Here is an 18,277-nt window from a genome sequence, read left to right as displayed (position 1 = left end):
ATAATGTTAAAAAAACCAAAAAAACCAAGTGCTACCTCCTTCAAAAAGCTGTTTTATATTGATGAAAGCGTTCCAGCTACCCCTGACAAAGAGACACAAGTTGTAGAATGAAACATACATTTTTAGACATAGCCAATAGGAAAATCTGTTTTGCTTAACTATGCATATTTGTTACAAAAAGTCTGTTCGTCTTTTTTCTCAATTTGAGAAGGAGAAAGACTACATTAGAAGAGGGAAGCTAAGGACAGGCTTGATAAAAAAAAGGGGGGAAAAAAGAGGGTGGCTAACATGTTTTTGAAATGAATAGAGAAGGGCAGCTAGGTGGCACAGTGGATAGAGCACCAGCCTTGAATTCAGGAGGACCAGAGTTCAAATCTGGTCTCAGACATTTAACACTTCCTAGCTGTGTGACCCTGGGCAAGTCATTTAACTCCAGCCTCAGGGAAAAAAAAAAGAAAAAAAGAAATGAATAGAGAATAAGAAATCACAAACAAGACAGCTTTGAAATCTGCATTTTAACTTACATATTTAACAAGAAAAGCAAGTTTATACATAATAAAAATTTGCATTTTGTACACAATTTTCTTTCTGTTTCACTGAACATAAGGAAATGTTCATTTTAGATGATGTTTTAAGTACAAAAAAATTTTTTAAGGGAGAAAACAAAGACAAACCAAAAAAAAAGTTGAACTCTCTGAGTCCTCAAGGAACCTAAATTCTTCTGGGGTAATATAAGCAATTCAAAGATAAGTAATGCAAATGCATTGTCTCCTTCATTCTTCTTCTTCTTCTTCTTCTTTTTTTTTTTGATTGTTTTTAATCCAACTGAAGTTGGTTTAACTTTATTTTTTTTTAATTTTATAATTATAATTTTTTGACAGTATATATGTATGAGTAATTTTTTTATAACATTATCCCTTGTATTCATTTTTCCAAATTTTCCCCTCCCTCCCCTAGATGACAGGCAATCCCATACATTTTACATGTATTACAGTATAACCTAGATACAATATATATGTGTAAATCCAATTTTCTTGTTGCACTTTAAGTGCAACTTATACCGAAGGTATAAGTAACCTGGGTGGATAGACAGTAGTGCTAATATTTTACATTCAATTCCCAGTATTCCTTCTCTGGGTTTAGTTTTTTCTGTCCATCATTGATCAACTGGAAGTGAGTTGGATCTTCTTTATATTGAAGATATCCACTTCCATCAGAATACATCTTCATACAGCATTGTTGTTGAAGTGTACAGCAATCTTCTGGTTCTGTTTATTTCACTCAACATCAGTTCATGTAAGTCTCTCCAAACCTTTCTGAATTCATCCTGCTGGTCATTTCTTACAGAACAATAATATTCCATAACCTTCATAGACCATAACTTACCCAATCATTCTCCAATTGATGGACATCCATTCATTTTCCAGTTTCTAGCCACTACAAAAAGAGCTGCCACAAACATTTTGGCACATACAGGTCCCTTTTCCTTCTTTAGTATTTGTTTGGGATATAAGCCCAATAGTAGCACTGCTGGATCAAAGGTATGCACAGTTTGATAACTTTTGGGGCATAGTTCCAAATTGCTCTCCAGAATGGCCGGATTCTTTCACAGCTCCACCAACAACATATTAGTGTCCCAGTTTTCCCACATCCCCTCCAACATTGATCATTATTTGTTCCTGTCATCTTAGCCAATCTGTCCTTCATTCTTCTAAGGTCCAAGATAAACCTGAGCAAAAGCCCACTCCCATTTCCTACCAATTTCTTCTATTCCTTGTCCTTTAAATTTAGCTTAATGGAGTTCATCCATTTCTAGTCTTTGCTCTTGCCATACTGACCTCTACAAGCCAGAGACTTATAACAGTAGATGTTAGGGATGGGCCTAGAAAGCTGCAGCTTTTCTTCAGTTCAACACTTGGAGAAATCCATGCTAAGAGATACTTGTTGCAGGTATCCAGCCTTCAAGAAGCCAGGAAGGAAGGAAGTTTTAGTCCAAGTCTTTATGATTCCTCTAACTACAATGACCCAAAAACTTTAAACAGTATACAAAACTCCTTAAGCCCTGACAACCAGTTATGCACTCATTATAATAATTCTCTCTCCCTCACCCCATGGGAAAGAGAAAAAAAGTATTTACCTCTTTGTGTTCTACACATCAAATCAAAACCAAAAAGAGAGAAGATTCTGTCTTCATACTTCACAGAGTGACCCTCAGACCCCGATCTCCAATGATATGACAATTACAGTGTTAGAATTCTCACAAGTACAATATAGCTTAAAGCAGACTCGAAAAGTGCTAAATTCTTGCAGATACACAAAAAAATTTCTGTCTTGACATATACATAATTTGGAAACCTCCTAAATGCTGGCTCGTGCTATCTTCTTTTTGGGACCTCTCCCAGTCCCTTCAAAACATAGCTAGGAGTAGAAACATTTCTAGGAGGCTCCAAATAAATTCTGGCCCAATCATTATCAAGTGCTAAGACCAAGGAGATTAATTCTACAAACCTAATGGCAATAGAGAAGAATTGGATCCATACTAAACTCTAAAACTTCTGAACTCTTTGAATCCAGTAAATCAGAAAAAGGGAAACTGATTTGGATCTAAACATTGTAGACATTCAGTTTGTTGAGCTGAATTCAGAGAAGACACCTGGTCACTCCTCTGAGTTTCCATGAACAAAGAGAACACAGTATGGCAACAAAGAGGTAAGTTTGCTAGAGAAAGTTAAAACAGTAAAAGGAAATATTGGAGGAATGCCAAAAGCAATGTAACTGAGTCTCCAAACAATTTTTTAAAAAATGAGATAATAGCCATATAAAGCAGCCTAACAATTAGCTTAAATCTACTTCTGACTGCTTTATATCCCTCTACTCCAATCTCTTAACTCCTTGTGCTGTTTCATTTCCTTTTAGCAGATTTTGTTTTGGTTTGATATTTGCTTCTAGGCCTCTGGGAGGATATACTATGCTTTGTTTCTCTTCTTGTTTCTAGGATACCTGATCTAGCTTCTACTGAAATAAATGCAATGGAAGCAAGAAAGAGAAAGGGTTAGGATCAGCAGATAGGGGGACAAAAAAGGGAGAGAAAGAAACAGCCTGCTCAGGCAATTTGGTATTCTCTCTATATCCCAATAGATCAGGAAGAATAATGGTTCCAAAGGGTTGAAAGTAGATTCTAGTCTAAAATAGTACTAACGAATACCCATAGTGAGAAACAATTTAGAAGGAGCAGCTTTAGCTCTGGGAAGACAACAGGCCAAAGTGTAAGCCAAGGACATTGCCCAGAGCTTACTCACATTAACCATTCTGGAGCAAATGCAGGGTGGCCCCATTAGGGTACCCTGGGGTTCCTTGTACTCCTTGTGGAAGGATAATGCCTACAGTTTTCCTGGGGCTCCATACACACTCTTCCAGGCATAAGGCCTTGGAATATTGCAAGCAAGAGGCTGTGGAGTAGGACTCCCCAGGCTGAAGGGACACAGAACTCATTATGAAAATGGCTTTTCCTGCCTGCATTACACATCAAATAATAACAAAGAAAAAAAAGAACCAGGTTTATCAAATAAACAAAAATCAGGAGTGGAATACCCATGAGATATCCCAGAGGGGATTCTCCAACTCCAAAGGTCATCTGCCACAGTTTCTGAACAATGAAAAGACTTGTTTATATCTTTCTTCAGACACAGCTACAGAAGCTAACATAGATCTTTCTACAAGAGAAAGGAGAAAGATTAGCTCAGAGAAAAGACTGAGAAGCATACTTTAGTACCCTGCCACAGAATGGACCTCCTTTAATTTGCGGTTCTCTTGCTCAAGTATCTGACAGATGGACAGCACAGGAAAGAAATGGCTCTTGAGAGACAACTACACAAATCATGCATCTATTAATAAATTTAAAAGAATGGCTATAGCAATTATAGCAACTGTTCACCGTTTCATTCTTCTGTTGGCAGTGAGAATAGTTAAGACTCTTTCCTAGTCAACAAAGAATAAAAGGGCGGGTTACCAATGTGGTTGTACTTCTACACAATTCCTGAGGGTCCTATGTTAAAGAAGAAGCTCTAGTTCCACATACACAGGTCCTCTGAAGAAAAGGAAAAAGTGAGATGGGCTAGAACAGGCACAGCCCAATTTGCTATCCTTCCCTGCCACTGACAACTCTCAAAGTGGCAAGGATTTAGAAACTTTACATACTGTACAATATGAAAAAGAAGCCACCCATTCCTTTTCTCACCTCTACCTTTCCACTATCCCTTTAGGTGCACCTGCCCTTATATCAATGCTATAAAAAATGTCAAGCAAAGGTCTTAATTGAATATACTTTTCCTACTACTTGTTAACTCCTTCCCTCCAAAAAACCAAGAAACCTATACCTATTTTCAACTGGCTTTTAGTTCCATAGCTAGAAATTCCCTTGCTATGGGATCCCCTTCCCAGTGACTTACCCAGCTGGGTATGCAACCAGACCTGACCGGGGATCACAAGCCAGTCCTCTGCCTCCAGACACTGTTATTCCCAGCACCTTCTCCAAGGTTACCTGATCAAGAAAATACAACATTATGGACATGTATACATATATTGTATTTAACAAATACTTTATTATATTTAACATGTATTGATCTACTTGGCATCTGGGGCAGAGGGTGGTGGGAAGGAGGGGAAAAAATTAGAACAAAAGGTTTTGCAATTGTCAATGCTGAAAAATTATCCATGCATATATCTTGTAAATAAAAAGCTATAATAATAAAAAAAAAAGAAAGAAAGAAAGAAAGAAAGAAGAAGAAGAAAATACAACAGTGTTTCAGTATCCTGAATCTAAGAAAAGAATGCCCAAGAACTACAAGGCTTCTTGGAATTTATAAATTGTAACGTTCACATCTCTTCATTTCATCATTCCTTATAAGAGGGCTACAAACATCACAAGTCTATCAGTCCAGGACACAAAATAAGCTGAGGAGGTTGAAACAGACCCTACTTAATAAAGTATTTTGTTAGGTACAAGTACTTGATTACACTAGTTATTTTTATTAAGCTACTATATTCTTGTTCCTCTCAAAAGACAACAAGGAAAAAATATGTCAAATCCTTTAAGATCCCCCAAAAGAAAGGCCAAACAGATCTATCATCATTATTCACATTGTTTTCCTAAAATCATCTGGTCATCTCTCAAATATGCAATAACTACAGCTACAATCAACTAGGCTATTATCTTATGTTCAATGACTAAAATTTCTCTTGCTTCTATCTCTACTTCACAAGTTGCCCCTGCCCACTGGACTCATATTTTAGCTCTGTCTGGGTTACTATCTGTGGCTCTACTCAGTAATATTGCCTCACTCAATCTAACAAAGGCATGACAGAAAGAAGTGTTCAGCTGCTTGACACCTTTCTCTAATGTGTGAAACTGTAGAATTGGAATGCTGAAGGTTTAGGTTATCATAATATGAAAAAAACCAAATCAAGGACATGTGTGGTAGGAACCACAAACACTTTGGGGGAGCTGTGCCTTACCACCACAGGGTTATTTCCAAGTCCCAGAGAGTCTCAAAAGGCATTAGGATGTTTCTCCCCCCATGATCTGCCCCAATTTATAGATTCAAGCAGTCCTGATTGGAATTTGATTTGAATCTCATAACAGAGATAATGTGTATTGGGAACTCTCTTTACTAACCACACAGTACAGGAATAAATCCCCCAAAACTGGTTCAATCCAGAATCATATAGAAAAGAGACCCTTGAGTTTCCACAAAGTGTAAGCCAGAATACAAGCCAATGTATATCTTTTGGCAATGAGTACTTTAGGTAGGGAACTATCAAGCAGGTACTGACAGACACTTCAGGCTTTAGCTAGGAGACTTCAATGCCCATCTGACAAGTTTAGAGGGACTAGCCTAAATAAGGAACTGACATTCCTTAGTGGAATAAAAGTTCTTTGGCTTTTTCCAAACATTCTTGGTAGTTTCTCCTCCTTTGAACTGAGCCTATTTCAAACCCTGGTTACTTCTTATTCTGCGCTCCCTCTCAAATGAGGTATTGTCCAGAGTTCAAAATTTGTGTCAATGGGAAAATTCAGCTGATGCTGCAGTTCTATGGGCTTTAACCAAAGGGCTAGCAAACTACAAGACCTGCATTTTGTAAATCTGAAAGTTAAGAATAATTTTCACATTTGAAAATACAATAAAACTTTATTTATAAATGTAAAAACCATTCTTAGTTTGCTGGGGCAGGGCTGATTTGGCTCATAGGCTATGGTTGCTTATCTGACCCCTGCCTAACCTCCCTATACTGGAAGAATGCCAAACTCTTCCTTCAGGAATTAAGTCCAGAACAACCACACAGAAAGACACACTCAAGAGATTTCCTACTAAACCAAGTGGCCGATTTAGGGAAGAGATACAATTAGGCCCCAATTAGTGTAATCACGAATTCCCTCTGAAGTAATCATATGTATTCAATTCACATTTGAAGTGAGAATTATATAAAACATAAATTTGATATTTCCAATGGAAATATGTAGTATGAATGTGAATAATGATAATTGAAAATAATCTTTTCTAGGAGTTTATTATTTGAATGAACTGGGGCCTGATATTTTGACTATATCTTTTGAATTCAACTCAAACTAGTCTGTTCCTGCTAGGTGGCACAGTGTCTGATAAAGCACTGGACCTAGAGTCAGGAAAACTCATTTCCATAAGTTCACATCAGGCCTTTGACACCTGTGTAACCCTGGGCAAGTCACTTAACCCTGTTAGCCTCAGTTTCCTCAGATGTAAAATGTGTTGGAGAAGGAAATGGCAAATCACTCCAGTATCTTTGCCAAAGAAAACCCTAAATGGGTCGAAGAGTTGAACACAACTTTATAACACAAGGCTTTTTAGTTGCAATTCTATGGAGACAATTCAGGGTTTTTATGAGACTGGTCTGAAGAAAGGGATAGTGTTTGTTTTGAGGCATCCTACTCCCTTAAAGAGTTTTTTGGTGGGTCTAGAGACGCATTTTAATCTGGAAATAATTTTAGGACTATTTTGGATTTGTTGGTTAGCGCTCCAAATCCAAACTTCTTCAATGTCTTGAAAGAAAAAAAGTATTGGTATTATTTAGGCCCAAAGAGCACTACAACCTCTTCCAAAAAGCAAAAGGGAGTGGCAGGCTCTAATCTTGAATGCCCTACAGATTTAGTCATTTTCCTTCCCATGGCTAAAGGATAGAGGACCATGCTTCTGGCTGGGAAAGCCCTGGTAGGCAAGAGTCTGATTCATTTTCAAAGGGCTTGTAGAGTTTGGGTTTGGTTTTTTTTGTTTGTTTGTTTGTTTCTCTGGATTTCTGGCTGTCTTTTATGAGGGGAAAAGAAGGCAAAGTTATTTCCCTTGGTGGTATGGAGGGGGAAGGGTAGGGAAATCAAATTCAGAAGCATCAGCTGCCTTTTATTGTATGTTCTTAACTCAAACAAGCTTCCTATTTGCAGGGAGGTTTGGATTGGACTTTTCAGAGCAACTGATGTCCTGAGGCTCCTGCTCAATTTTGTTTTGTTTTTGTTTTTGTTTTTGTTTTTTGAGGCAATTGGGGTTAAGTGACTTGCCAAAGGTCACACAGATAAGTGTTTTTAGGCCTAAACTTTTCTTTTTTGCCCCATCATGACCACTTTCCTCAACTACTGCAACACACTTTATGTTCTCCCTGCATCCACTCTTTTCCCTTTCCAATCTACACAACTGTCAGGCTGACATCCCTACACCACCAGTCCATGTTTCCTTCCTGCTTCAGTGGCTCTCCACTGTCTTTAGAATAAAATATAGACTCCTCTGCTTTGAAAGCCTTTTACAATCTGTTTCCAATGTATCCTTTCTAAGCTTACTCGTTCATGCAATCTAGGATTCATGACCCACTTATTGTTGAGATGAAGGAATGGAATGGAAGAATAAAAAATATTAATTAAGTGCCTACTAAGTGCCAAGCACAGCTGAGTGCAGAAGAAACAAATACAAAAGCAAAAAGAGGTTTTGTTCTCCAAGTGTTTATATTCTAATAGGAGAGAAAACTGGCCAGTGAAGGGAGTTAGGTAAGTAGAACAGTAAAGTAATGTACTGACAGACACTCCCATCCTAGAGGCAATGGTGCTGTTGATTTGATTATTACAGTTCTCCAAGCTAGAGGTGTACATGGAGTGGAATGGGAGAGAGTGTACCTTTCTGTTTGGCCAGGGTTAAGATAAGAACTGTGATCCATGAGAGTACAGAGCCCAACAGTGACTTAGCTCCTCTAAGTCTAGGATGGAAGATGGGGCACAAGGAGCAGGGCAGAAAAGAACCAGAGAGAATACAAGGATGTTTGTACAACTCTGCACTGTTGTGAAGGCTATAGCCCAATGCCTAGAATAAATGATTCCATTCACTTTATAGAAACATTAGCTTCTTTCAAAGATCACCTGAGGTACCATCTTCCACAGGGACCATACATATTCTAAATTCCCACCCCCAAAATGTCTATATCCATTTTACACATATTCTATACTTACTCTCCTCACCCCCAGTGGAATGTAAGCTCCTGAACCATGCTTGCTTGTTTCATTTTTGTCTTCGTAGCTCTAGTACCTATCACTGTGCCTGGTATATATAACAGGCACTTAAGAAATAATTTGTGGATGAATTAATTAAAAGAATAGTTTTGGGAGTGAGGAAAACAAGCCAGGGACGGGCAGAGGTAGAAATATGTGAAGAATGTCTGCTAACCTAAGTCAGGGCCTAAAAACTAATGCCTGAATGAAACTTCAGGCACAAAGACTTTACTACCATAGTCTTTGAAATGTAGCTCCCACCAAAAGAGGAGCAAATGCATTTAATAGCATAGAAGTCCACGGAGAACAGGTGCTTCAGGCAGCCAAGTGTTTTCTTGGTTTTATTTTAAATTCTAACAACAGTATTCACTGCAGAGGCAGAGGCTCACAACTAAAAAAGGAGCCACTTACCACCTGCTGATGATCCCTCTTATTTATGCAGGGTTGAGCTCCACATTATGGAGAACAAAACAGGTACAGCCCAAGCTTTTGTAGGTGTAATGTCCTGTGATGGGGAAAGCCTACACTCACACCGAAACAGGTGTCAACTTCCCTCTGCAACCAAGCTGCCAGATAGCAGAATTACCACAAACACAAGACAGTGACGCCAACATCCCTCACACAATGTCAACTGGACCATGTTCTCCACCAGTCTTCACAGTATGCCATTAAGGGGGGGGGGGGGGAGGAGAAAAAGCCTCCCATCCCCTAATGATATAACAAAATATGTTCAAAGCAGTTCAAACCTCCAATGTATATAGAAAGCATAATGTAAAGTATGCATTGAAAATATAAAGGCTGTGTAGTCCCTAGCTAGAGTGGAAGGAGGAGAAAAACAGGCAGCTAAGAGATAACAAAAAAAGGACACTAGTTCAAATATTTATTAAATACCTCCCCAATGTGTACAAGGCACTGTAACACAAGGAAAAAAAGATGAATCTGAAATATGGCCTCTGCCCTCAAGGAATTTATCATCTAGCAGGACAGAGAAAGTACACAAATAATCAAAGTAATACATAATATGAGTTATTAGAGAGGCACAGAGTAACCAACTACTAGACATATGAGTTAAAGACTAAAAGAAAGACCTCATACATACCCAATGTTCATAGTAGCACCTTTTGTGGCGGGAAAAAAACTAGAAACAAAATGGGGAGTGTCTAAACAAATTCTGGAATATGAATATTATTCAATACTATTGTACCATAATAAAAAGCAAATATGAAGAATCTAGAGAAACATGATTAGATGTGGATACAGTGAACACAGAATGAAGAAAGTGGAATTAGAAAAATATATAAAATGACTACAATAATGTAAATAAAAATAAGACCAAGAAACAGCTGAACCAAAAGGAAAAGAAATAAACCTTACTGCTTCCAAAGAACAGCTGGTGGAATATATCTTCTCTCCCCTTAGATTATGCATGTGACAATTGCTACATATGCTGTGAATGTGTTGAGAGAGAGACAGAGACAGACAGAGACAGAAAGAAAGAGGGGGGGGAGGGAAAGAGGAGAAGAAAGAAAGAAGAGAGAGAAAAATACAGAGAGAGAAAGGGAGGAAAGGAGGGAGAGGGAGGGGGGGAGAGAGACAGAGACAGAGACAGAGACAGAGAGACAGAGAGAGACAGAGACAGAGACACAGAGAGAGTCAGAGAGAGCACAATCCTCCCTTGTAGCAAGGGAGGATTTTGTGGGAAGGGTCAACATTGGGAAATGTCAGTAATATAAAAAAACTATCAATAAATTTTTTAAAAGAAATGTCTAAAGTGCCCTAGGGGTTCTATGAAATGAAGACTCATATATGTTGATGAAAGGCTTAAAGGAAAAGGTAGATTTGGGATCAGGTCTTTAAGGCTGACAGGTAAAAGAAGCAGCAGAAGGGGATTCCAAAATACTGAAGCAAAGCCAAAAAAGATAAGAAAGTATAGAGCATGTGAAGAAAACAAGGAACATTTAAGGCATAGCCAGCAGTGGCATCTGGCTGGGGCAAAAGGAAATAATACATCATCAGACTAGAGCCAAAATGGGGTTAAACTATGGAAAGCCTCCATTCTAGGCAGAGAGGTTTGAATTTCACTTTGTAGGCAAAAAAAAAAAAAAAAAAAAAAAAAAAAAAAAAAAAGCAAGCTTTTGAGCAACAAAATGACATGGGCAGACCTGTGTTTTAAGAAAATTAATCTGAGGAGAAACAACATGATGTAGTGAAAAGAAGACTTATCTTGTGTCAGAAAAACTAGGTTTCAGTCTCCATCTGACATTCTAGCAGGGTGATCATAGTCTAGCCATTTAATCTTTCAGTATTCCAGATGGGGAAGGGAGTCCTACAACCATTGAAATTACACGTATGGATGAAACAAAAACAAAATAATTAAACTGGGATAAGGCTGGAGACAAGGAAATAAAATTTAGTTACTTGTTACTGCAGCATGAAATAATGAGGGTCACAGAAGACAGAAATGAAGAAAAAGAAAATATTAAAGAAACATGGAGGTACAAAGGAAAGAACTTGGGGCCTGAGTGGTCTGGGGGAAAGGGCAGGGAATTAGCTTTTAGCCCAAGTAATTAGAAGAATGATAGCACTGGGAGTCAGAAGTAAGAGATGGTTTTGCAGAGATGATGCTGAGCCTGAGGTTTTGGTGCATCAAGGTGCACCATTCAAGCATACTGTTGAAACTGTGGGATTGGAGCTTTTAAGGGAAGTTAGAGTTAAAGATAAAAATCTGAGTTACCTACACTGAGGTGAGATTGACTCAGTAAGCTAGGAGAAATATGGTAAAGAAAGAAAAAAGGGTAGGACCTTGCTAAATTATATTTGGGGGGCAGGCAGGACAAAAAGAATCAGTATAAGAAACAAAGTACTCAAAAGTAGGAAAACAATCAGGCTAGCTAATGATATAAAAAAAGGAAAAAAAGGTTCTAGTAGGTGAGGAGGGATGGTCAACAGAGCTAAATACTGTAGAGATGTCAAGGAAGTCAAAAGAGTAAAATAAAGATGATATTTAGAGTTCAAACTCATCAATAATTTCAAATAAAGTTGATCCTATGATTCTAGGAGATCCCAAGACCTGAGCATTTCTGCAGATTCCTAAACATAAGCCAAGAAAAATTCTCAGCAATGACTTTCTGGTCCACTAACCCCTAATCATTCCAACAGTCAAAAAGTAAAGACTAAACCAAATTGCTTCCCTCATCTTGGGCAAGGGGTCACAGAAGAAATCTGTAATATTATGGAAGCAGTTTTTCCTCTAAGACTTAGTGAAAATTAAAGCCCACAAAAGGCCAAGATCACCGGGGAATGGATGAGCTACAGAATTCATACGCATTAGCAGGAGTGAGTGAGGAAAAACCAGCATCTGGTGGGAGCTATTCTCTGCAATAGCTGCTGTGACAATACAGGTTCCTTGTTCCTCCTCCCTCTATTTCTCAGCCCTTCTCCCTCCCTTCCCCCCAAACCAAATTATAAATACCTGAGATACAAGTCACTGCCAGCCAAACTGTGGTTGGCTATTTCCTTACACAAACATGTCAGAGACCTGCCCAAGGCAGAACTCACTTTTCCTTTCTCTCCCTTCCCTCAGGTTAAGAATAACTAGGTCTTTCTAGGGCAGTATTCACTTACAGATCAGGGACTGTCAGAGGTTCCTGCTTTAAATTCACTAATTCCAGCTCTTTAGAGAGGTTTCCAGACTTCTAGATCCAAATGCAATAAAGGTGGATCAGATGTACATCAACACATATAGAAAGGTCTTTTTCTTTGCTTGGCTTCACATTGATTGATAGCTTTTCTTTCTTTATAGCAAGAGAAATCTCTGATACCAACAATCCCAAACAAGACAAATATTAAGCTCCCCATTTTATAGTCCAATTACTTGGAATTAAGTCAGTCTCCTCTGCTAGGAAGATTAGGATATCCTCAGCTTCTCCAAAAGATGACCTTAGAGAGTATCTAGACCAGAAATTTCCAACCTTAAAAAGGTATATAAATGTAAACTCTTAATTATACATTTACTTATTTATAAATAACATACATGCTACTATGCTGTAATTTATATAATAAAGCAAAAATATAAATTAGTAAAAGAATAATTTAATGAAGGTCTCTGGACTTAAAAAACCATTTACTTTGGCAATTGTGTGGATATGAATTGGTGAGACAATCAGAGAATCAAATTATTAAGAGACTATTACCAAAATCTAGGAGAGTTTATAAGGGCCTGAACTCCTGTGGCAGCTACAAAAGTAGAAAAAAAAAGGACAAAGATGTAGATGTTAATGTAAGGGAGGTCACAACAAGGTCATGAACTGGTTGAATGGAATAATGTTTCTAAAGATAGTAAGAAAGGATCTTAAGTTTGGAAGAGGAATGGGTTTGCAGGGGAAAGATAATATAATGAGATCTGTGATGCAGACTGCAGTCCAATCACTGGATTACAAATTTAAAATTGGTAGATCTTGGAGACCACTGAATTCAACTCTGAGACCAAGAGAAGTTAAGTGACTTGCTCAGAGTTAACTCAGATAGTAAATGTCAGAAGTAAAATTTGAATTCAAATTTTCCTGACTCCAAATATTGCTCTCTATTCACTAAGCCAGAGGATCAAACTCATGCAAAACTCTGTGGCAAAGTCAAATTAAAATGAAATTGGGAGATTATGCAAAATTGATAATGTTAAATTTGTGGGGCTTTTTAAAGTCAATATGTGGCCAACAGAGATCTGTTTCTATTTGAATATGACACCACTGCACTAAAACACCTCCTTTCCCATTCATCTGGTTCAACTTACTCTATCCAACTTAAAATAAAAAGGGGTGGGAAGTTCTCACTAACTGGCCATTTGCCCCCAAAATAGAGTCAGTCAATGGACTCCTGATGTGGCTCTAGGATCTGAGATGATGTCTACTCTGGGAAGAAGATGAACAGCAGTGGCTCAGTGCTAGTTCAGGTACACAACTTAGGTTATACTTGCCCTGAGGGGTTCCCAACAGGACAGAAAGAGAAAAATTGGGGGTTGCACAACCACCAAAAAGGGAACAGCAAGGGAATATGGTTATTTGGAGAACAAGGCCCAGGACTGGCTGTCACAGGCAGGGTGGTTAATTCATTCCCATTCTCCCATTGATTGATAATAGATAGGGTCATGTGAGCCCCCATTCTGGAGAACAATGCTCTAGCTTGTTAAAATGTGGCCTCATGGGATCTTATACTGAATATGGGAGTTGCAAAGTTTGCTTTATTATCAGTAAATGTTTGATTTGTATACCTATTTTATATATCTCTATGTCCAGGGTCATATAAAACTTTCTCGGATGAAAAGAGGTCACAGGGGGGAAAATTTTAAGAAGTTCTGATCTAGACAATAAGTCCCTAAGGATACAAAGAAATAAAAAGAATTTATTTCATTTTTATACCAGTTCTAAGAAATCAAATCAAAGTTTTTACCTGGCCTTAGGAAGAGAATACAACACTCACTACCTCACTCAAGGGTACCCATGCCCACAGAGGAAGTACAAGAGTATTTCTATCAAGGGTATACTTCCTAAGCAATCTCCACAGTATGAAGCAGGAGAGATCAAGTGCTTTAATGCCACTAATCTGTCTCAGAGTCCTAAAAAAACAATTGGGCAGCCAGGGTCACCTTAAGAGTCATGGCAAAAGGAGGAGACACAAGGCAGAAATAACACAGTTCTACAAGACATAATTCAGGAATAAGCATTCTTATTTAGGCAGCTAAAGCTGCCTAAGGGAATAGCTAAGTACTTCATCTCCCCATTAAAAAGAGGCTGAAATTTCAAGGCAAGAGAATGGAAAGGGCCTATGTTCTTCAATGCCACACATGTGATTAGAGCTCACCCACACTGTGCCCATATTGGAGGAGCTCACCAGACTAACTTGGACTGCTGACAGTAGTTTCCATGGTAATGAATATTATATTGTCTCAAGCTGGAGAATCAGATTTTGTATACCAATGGAAGAGAAAAAGGAGTAGGAGTATCAAAAAGAGAAACTAGCTAAAAGACTAGGTTGTAATATAAATACCAGTACCCATCTGGAAAAGAAATGAGTGAAATAAGAAACTGGGCAACTGATAAGTGACAAGAATCTCCTCTATTTACCCATGAATATGGAACTCAAGAATTGTGAAGTACAGATAGTAGTGTACTAGCAGTAGTCTCATCCCTGATTCCTTTCCTACAATTATTGGGAGGGAGAAAACAAGATTTCTAGATATCTCTCTGTAACCCTAAAAGCTGTGTTGTTTGGGTGGGGTCTTTTCTTTATCCTAGATCACTTTCTTCTTCAGCCAATCAGCTTTCAAGTCCTCCCTGCTTGTCACTTAACAAAATTAGCTTTTATAAGATACTGGAGCAATCCGGGTTAAGTGACTAGCCCAGGTCTGAGGCTGAATGTGAATTGAGGTTCCCCCTGACTCAGGGGCTTTTGTTCTATCCACTACATCAGCAAACTGCCCTCTACATCTTAGGTTTTAAAAGTATGATTTCAGTAAGGCAGTGGACCAAATGTTTTTTGGAAGTAGGTAAGAACTCTTCTCAGTGTCCATTAAATCATACCATATAGACCCAACTTCACCTATTTGTTAAGTTGGCCTTAAAATGGAAGATTGATAATCTTATGTTACTTTCTTCAAAATGCCAGAATTCACAAAAAATTTTAAACTATAACCAAGCATATAAAATAGGACTCCAAATCATGAATTATAATAAATTCAAATCAAAATATATCTAAGATTTCACCTCACACTCTTGCAGGGAACAAAAATCAATGTTGGAGAAGACAGGCACATGAGTCATTGATAGTGAAGCTGTGAAATGATCCAGACATACCAGAAAATAATTTGAAATTAAGTTTTGTTTGTTTTTTTAAATTTTTAAAGCTTTTTATTTTCAAAACATATGCATAGACAATTTGACAACATTGACCCTCGCATAGCCTTGTGTTTCAGATTTTCTCCTCCTTCCCCCCATCCCCTCCCCTAGATGGCAAGCAATCCAGTACATGTTAAACATGTTAAAATATATGTCAAATCCAATATGTATAGACATGTTTATACAATTCTCTTGTTGCACAAGAAAAATCAGATTAAAAAAAAAAAAAGTAAATGAGTAAGAAAACAAAATGCAACTGAACAACAAAAAGAATGAGAATGTTATGTTGTGATCCACACTCAGTCCCCACAGTCCTCTCTTTGGGTGTAGATGGCTCCCTTAATCACAAGATCATTGGAACTGGCCTCAATCATCTCATTGTTGGAAAGAGCCAGGATTGTATAATCTTCTTGTTGCTGTGTACACTAATATGCTCATTTCACTTATCAGTTTATGTAAGGCTTTCCAGGCCTTTCTAAAACCATCCTCCTGACTGTTTCTTATAGAACAATAGTATTCCACAGTATTCATATAGCACAACTTATTCAGCCATTCTCTAACTGATGAACATGCAATTTCTTGCCACTACAAAAAGGTCTTCCATAAACATTTTTGCACATATGGGGCCCTTTAATTCCTTTAGAATCTCTTTGGGATATAAGCCCAAAAGAAACACTGCTAGGTCAAAGGGTATGCATAGTTTGATAATTTTTTGAGCATAGTTCCAGATTGCTTTCCAGAATGGTTGGATCTGTCCACAACTCCATCAATAATGTATTAGTGTCCCAGTTTTCCCATGTCCCCTCCAACATGAAATTAAAGTTTAAAAACTGACTAAAGATGTCATTGCTTCAGAGATCAAAAGGCAAAGAAAAGAGTTTATAATCATAGTAACACTTTTTTTGTGATAGTGAAGGACTAGAAATAAAATAGATGCCCATCGACTGAGAAATAGCTGAACAAACTATATCCTAATGTACTATCACTTTCACATCAGAATTGATGTGAAACTGAGAAGGCTGAAGCAAGCAGAACTAGGAAAATGACATACACAATGACAACAATATAAAAAAAGGAAGAACAAAACACAAATGAACCATAAAAACTTTATAATGACCAAGATTGGCCCCAGGGAACTTAAGAAAACGCATCCATTTCTCTTCTTAACAGAAGCAGGGAACCACTACAGATTTGTGAATTAGTGTGTACACTGTGAGACTTGAATATATTTGTTTGTTTTTTTCTCAAAAGTATTTTATTTTTCCAAATACTTGTAAAGATAGGTTTCAACATTCATTTTTGTAAGATTTTGTGTTCCAAGTTTTTCTCTCTCCCTCCTTCCCTAAGATAGCAAATGATCTCATATAGGTTAAACATGTACAATACTTTTAAACATATTTCAATATATGATATACAAGAATATCAGACCAGGAAAAAGAAAAAGCACACAAACAAAAAAAGGTGAAGATATTATACTTTGATGCACATTCAGTCTCCATAATTCTCTTGATGTCAAATATGTTGATTTTGTTGAAACTGCTTGTTATCTGTACTTCCACATCCTCTGTGGGCTTTATGTTTGTGGGAGTTGCTGGAGCAGGAAGGGTGGTTAGTTTAGAAGAGATTTAACCCATTTTGAGGAGCACCAAACACTAACTTTTCCACATACCCAACAGAAGCTACAGAAGAAATTGGAATAATTTGTGTCAGCGGTTAGCTTTCTGATAATAGAGAAAAGGCAAAATTCTCCCCAGAAGAAATGGAGTAGTCTCTCAGCAGAGGCCTCCAAATGGACAAAGATTTAGTATTCCATTTCCATATTCCTGCTTTCTGCATTGACTGCAAATAGGGACTCCCAAGGAAGGGAAATTCTGATTGTGGGGCAAGTAAGGGAACTTGGGGGAATGGAGGAAGTAGCACAGGGAAATTGTCAAGATCACTCCAGACAATAGAACAAGCTATAATGCAAGAGAATATTGCCCTCAGATATCTTACCACTATCAGGATGAATGACTCAACCGTCCTGTAGACATGATGTTCTTGATACTCCTTTTCTTCACCTGCTCACTGTCACCATTTTTATATCACAAATCCACTGTGAACTAGAAGGATTTGGGCACCTATCATCTACCACATGGACCAGATCATTAATATCCAGCCTCAGTCCTTCCAAAGAGTGGAGGTGGGGAGTAAAGCCTGGGATTTCTGGTCTTCATTCCCTTCCATATTCGGTCATTCCCTCAGGAGACTATTACTACATTGCTGCTATCTTTCTGTTAAAGAGTTCTACTCCCTCCACCTCCCATTTCAGTGCTGCTTATGCCAAGCTTCTTGCATTTTGGGGGTCAGTGCTGCTCTGCAATGGCTTTAAAGCTATTTAAGAGGAGGAAGGTCCTCTTTGTGACCCATTTGGAATTTCTTTGACCAAGATACTGTGAATGGTTTGCCATTTCCTTCTCCAGCTCATTTAACAAATGAAGAAACCAAGGCAAATAGGGTGAAGTGACTTGCCCAGGGTCACACAACTAGTAAATGTCTGAGGTCATATTTGAACTCAGGTCTTCCCAGAGTCAGGGCTTAGCACGCCATCCATGTGGCACCCAGCTGCTCAGCCTGTTATATGAGCCTGCCCTAATTTCTCTGAACTCTTTGTATTCTTCATCAAGTCATATAATCTACTGCATTCATATACTACAATTTGTTCAGCCAGCCAATTGATGGACTTTTCCTCACCTCCATTTGCCTGCAGCCCAAGGCATTCATATCCTACAATCTCATTAGAATTTGATGAAACAGGAAGAAAACCTAAGACCCTCTCTGAGAGGAA

General features: G+C 38.1%; 1 protein-coding gene across 6 annotated transcripts in view; it reads right to left on the bottom strand.

The window, feature by feature from the left end:
* Positions 1-18,277, bottom strand: part of MAPKBP1 (mitogen-activated protein kinase binding protein 1) — a 74,815-nt gene that overhangs the window by 41,729 nt on the left and 14,809 nt on the right. For 5 of the 6 annotated variants that reach the window (XM_074289355.1, XM_074289354.1, XM_074289359.1 and 2 more), the window contains exon 3: positions 4,449-4,540. The exons of the other annotated variant lie outside the window; for it this stretch is intronic. In XM_074289355.1, coding sequence (XP_074145456.1) covers positions 4,449-4,540 — 92 coding nt within the window. The remainder of the gene's footprint in view (positions 1-4,448; positions 4,541-18,277) is intronic. 6 annotated transcript variants of the gene reach the window in all.

Source organism: Sminthopsis crassicaudata, chromosome 2 (genome assembly GCF_048593235.1).
Source record: "Sminthopsis crassicaudata isolate SCR6 chromosome 2, ASM4859323v1, whole genome shotgun sequence".
Taxonomy (NCBI): domain Eukaryota; kingdom Metazoa; phylum Chordata; class Mammalia; order Dasyuromorphia; family Dasyuridae; genus Sminthopsis; species Sminthopsis crassicaudata.
This window is presented reverse-complemented; position numbering and strand designations above follow the sequence as displayed.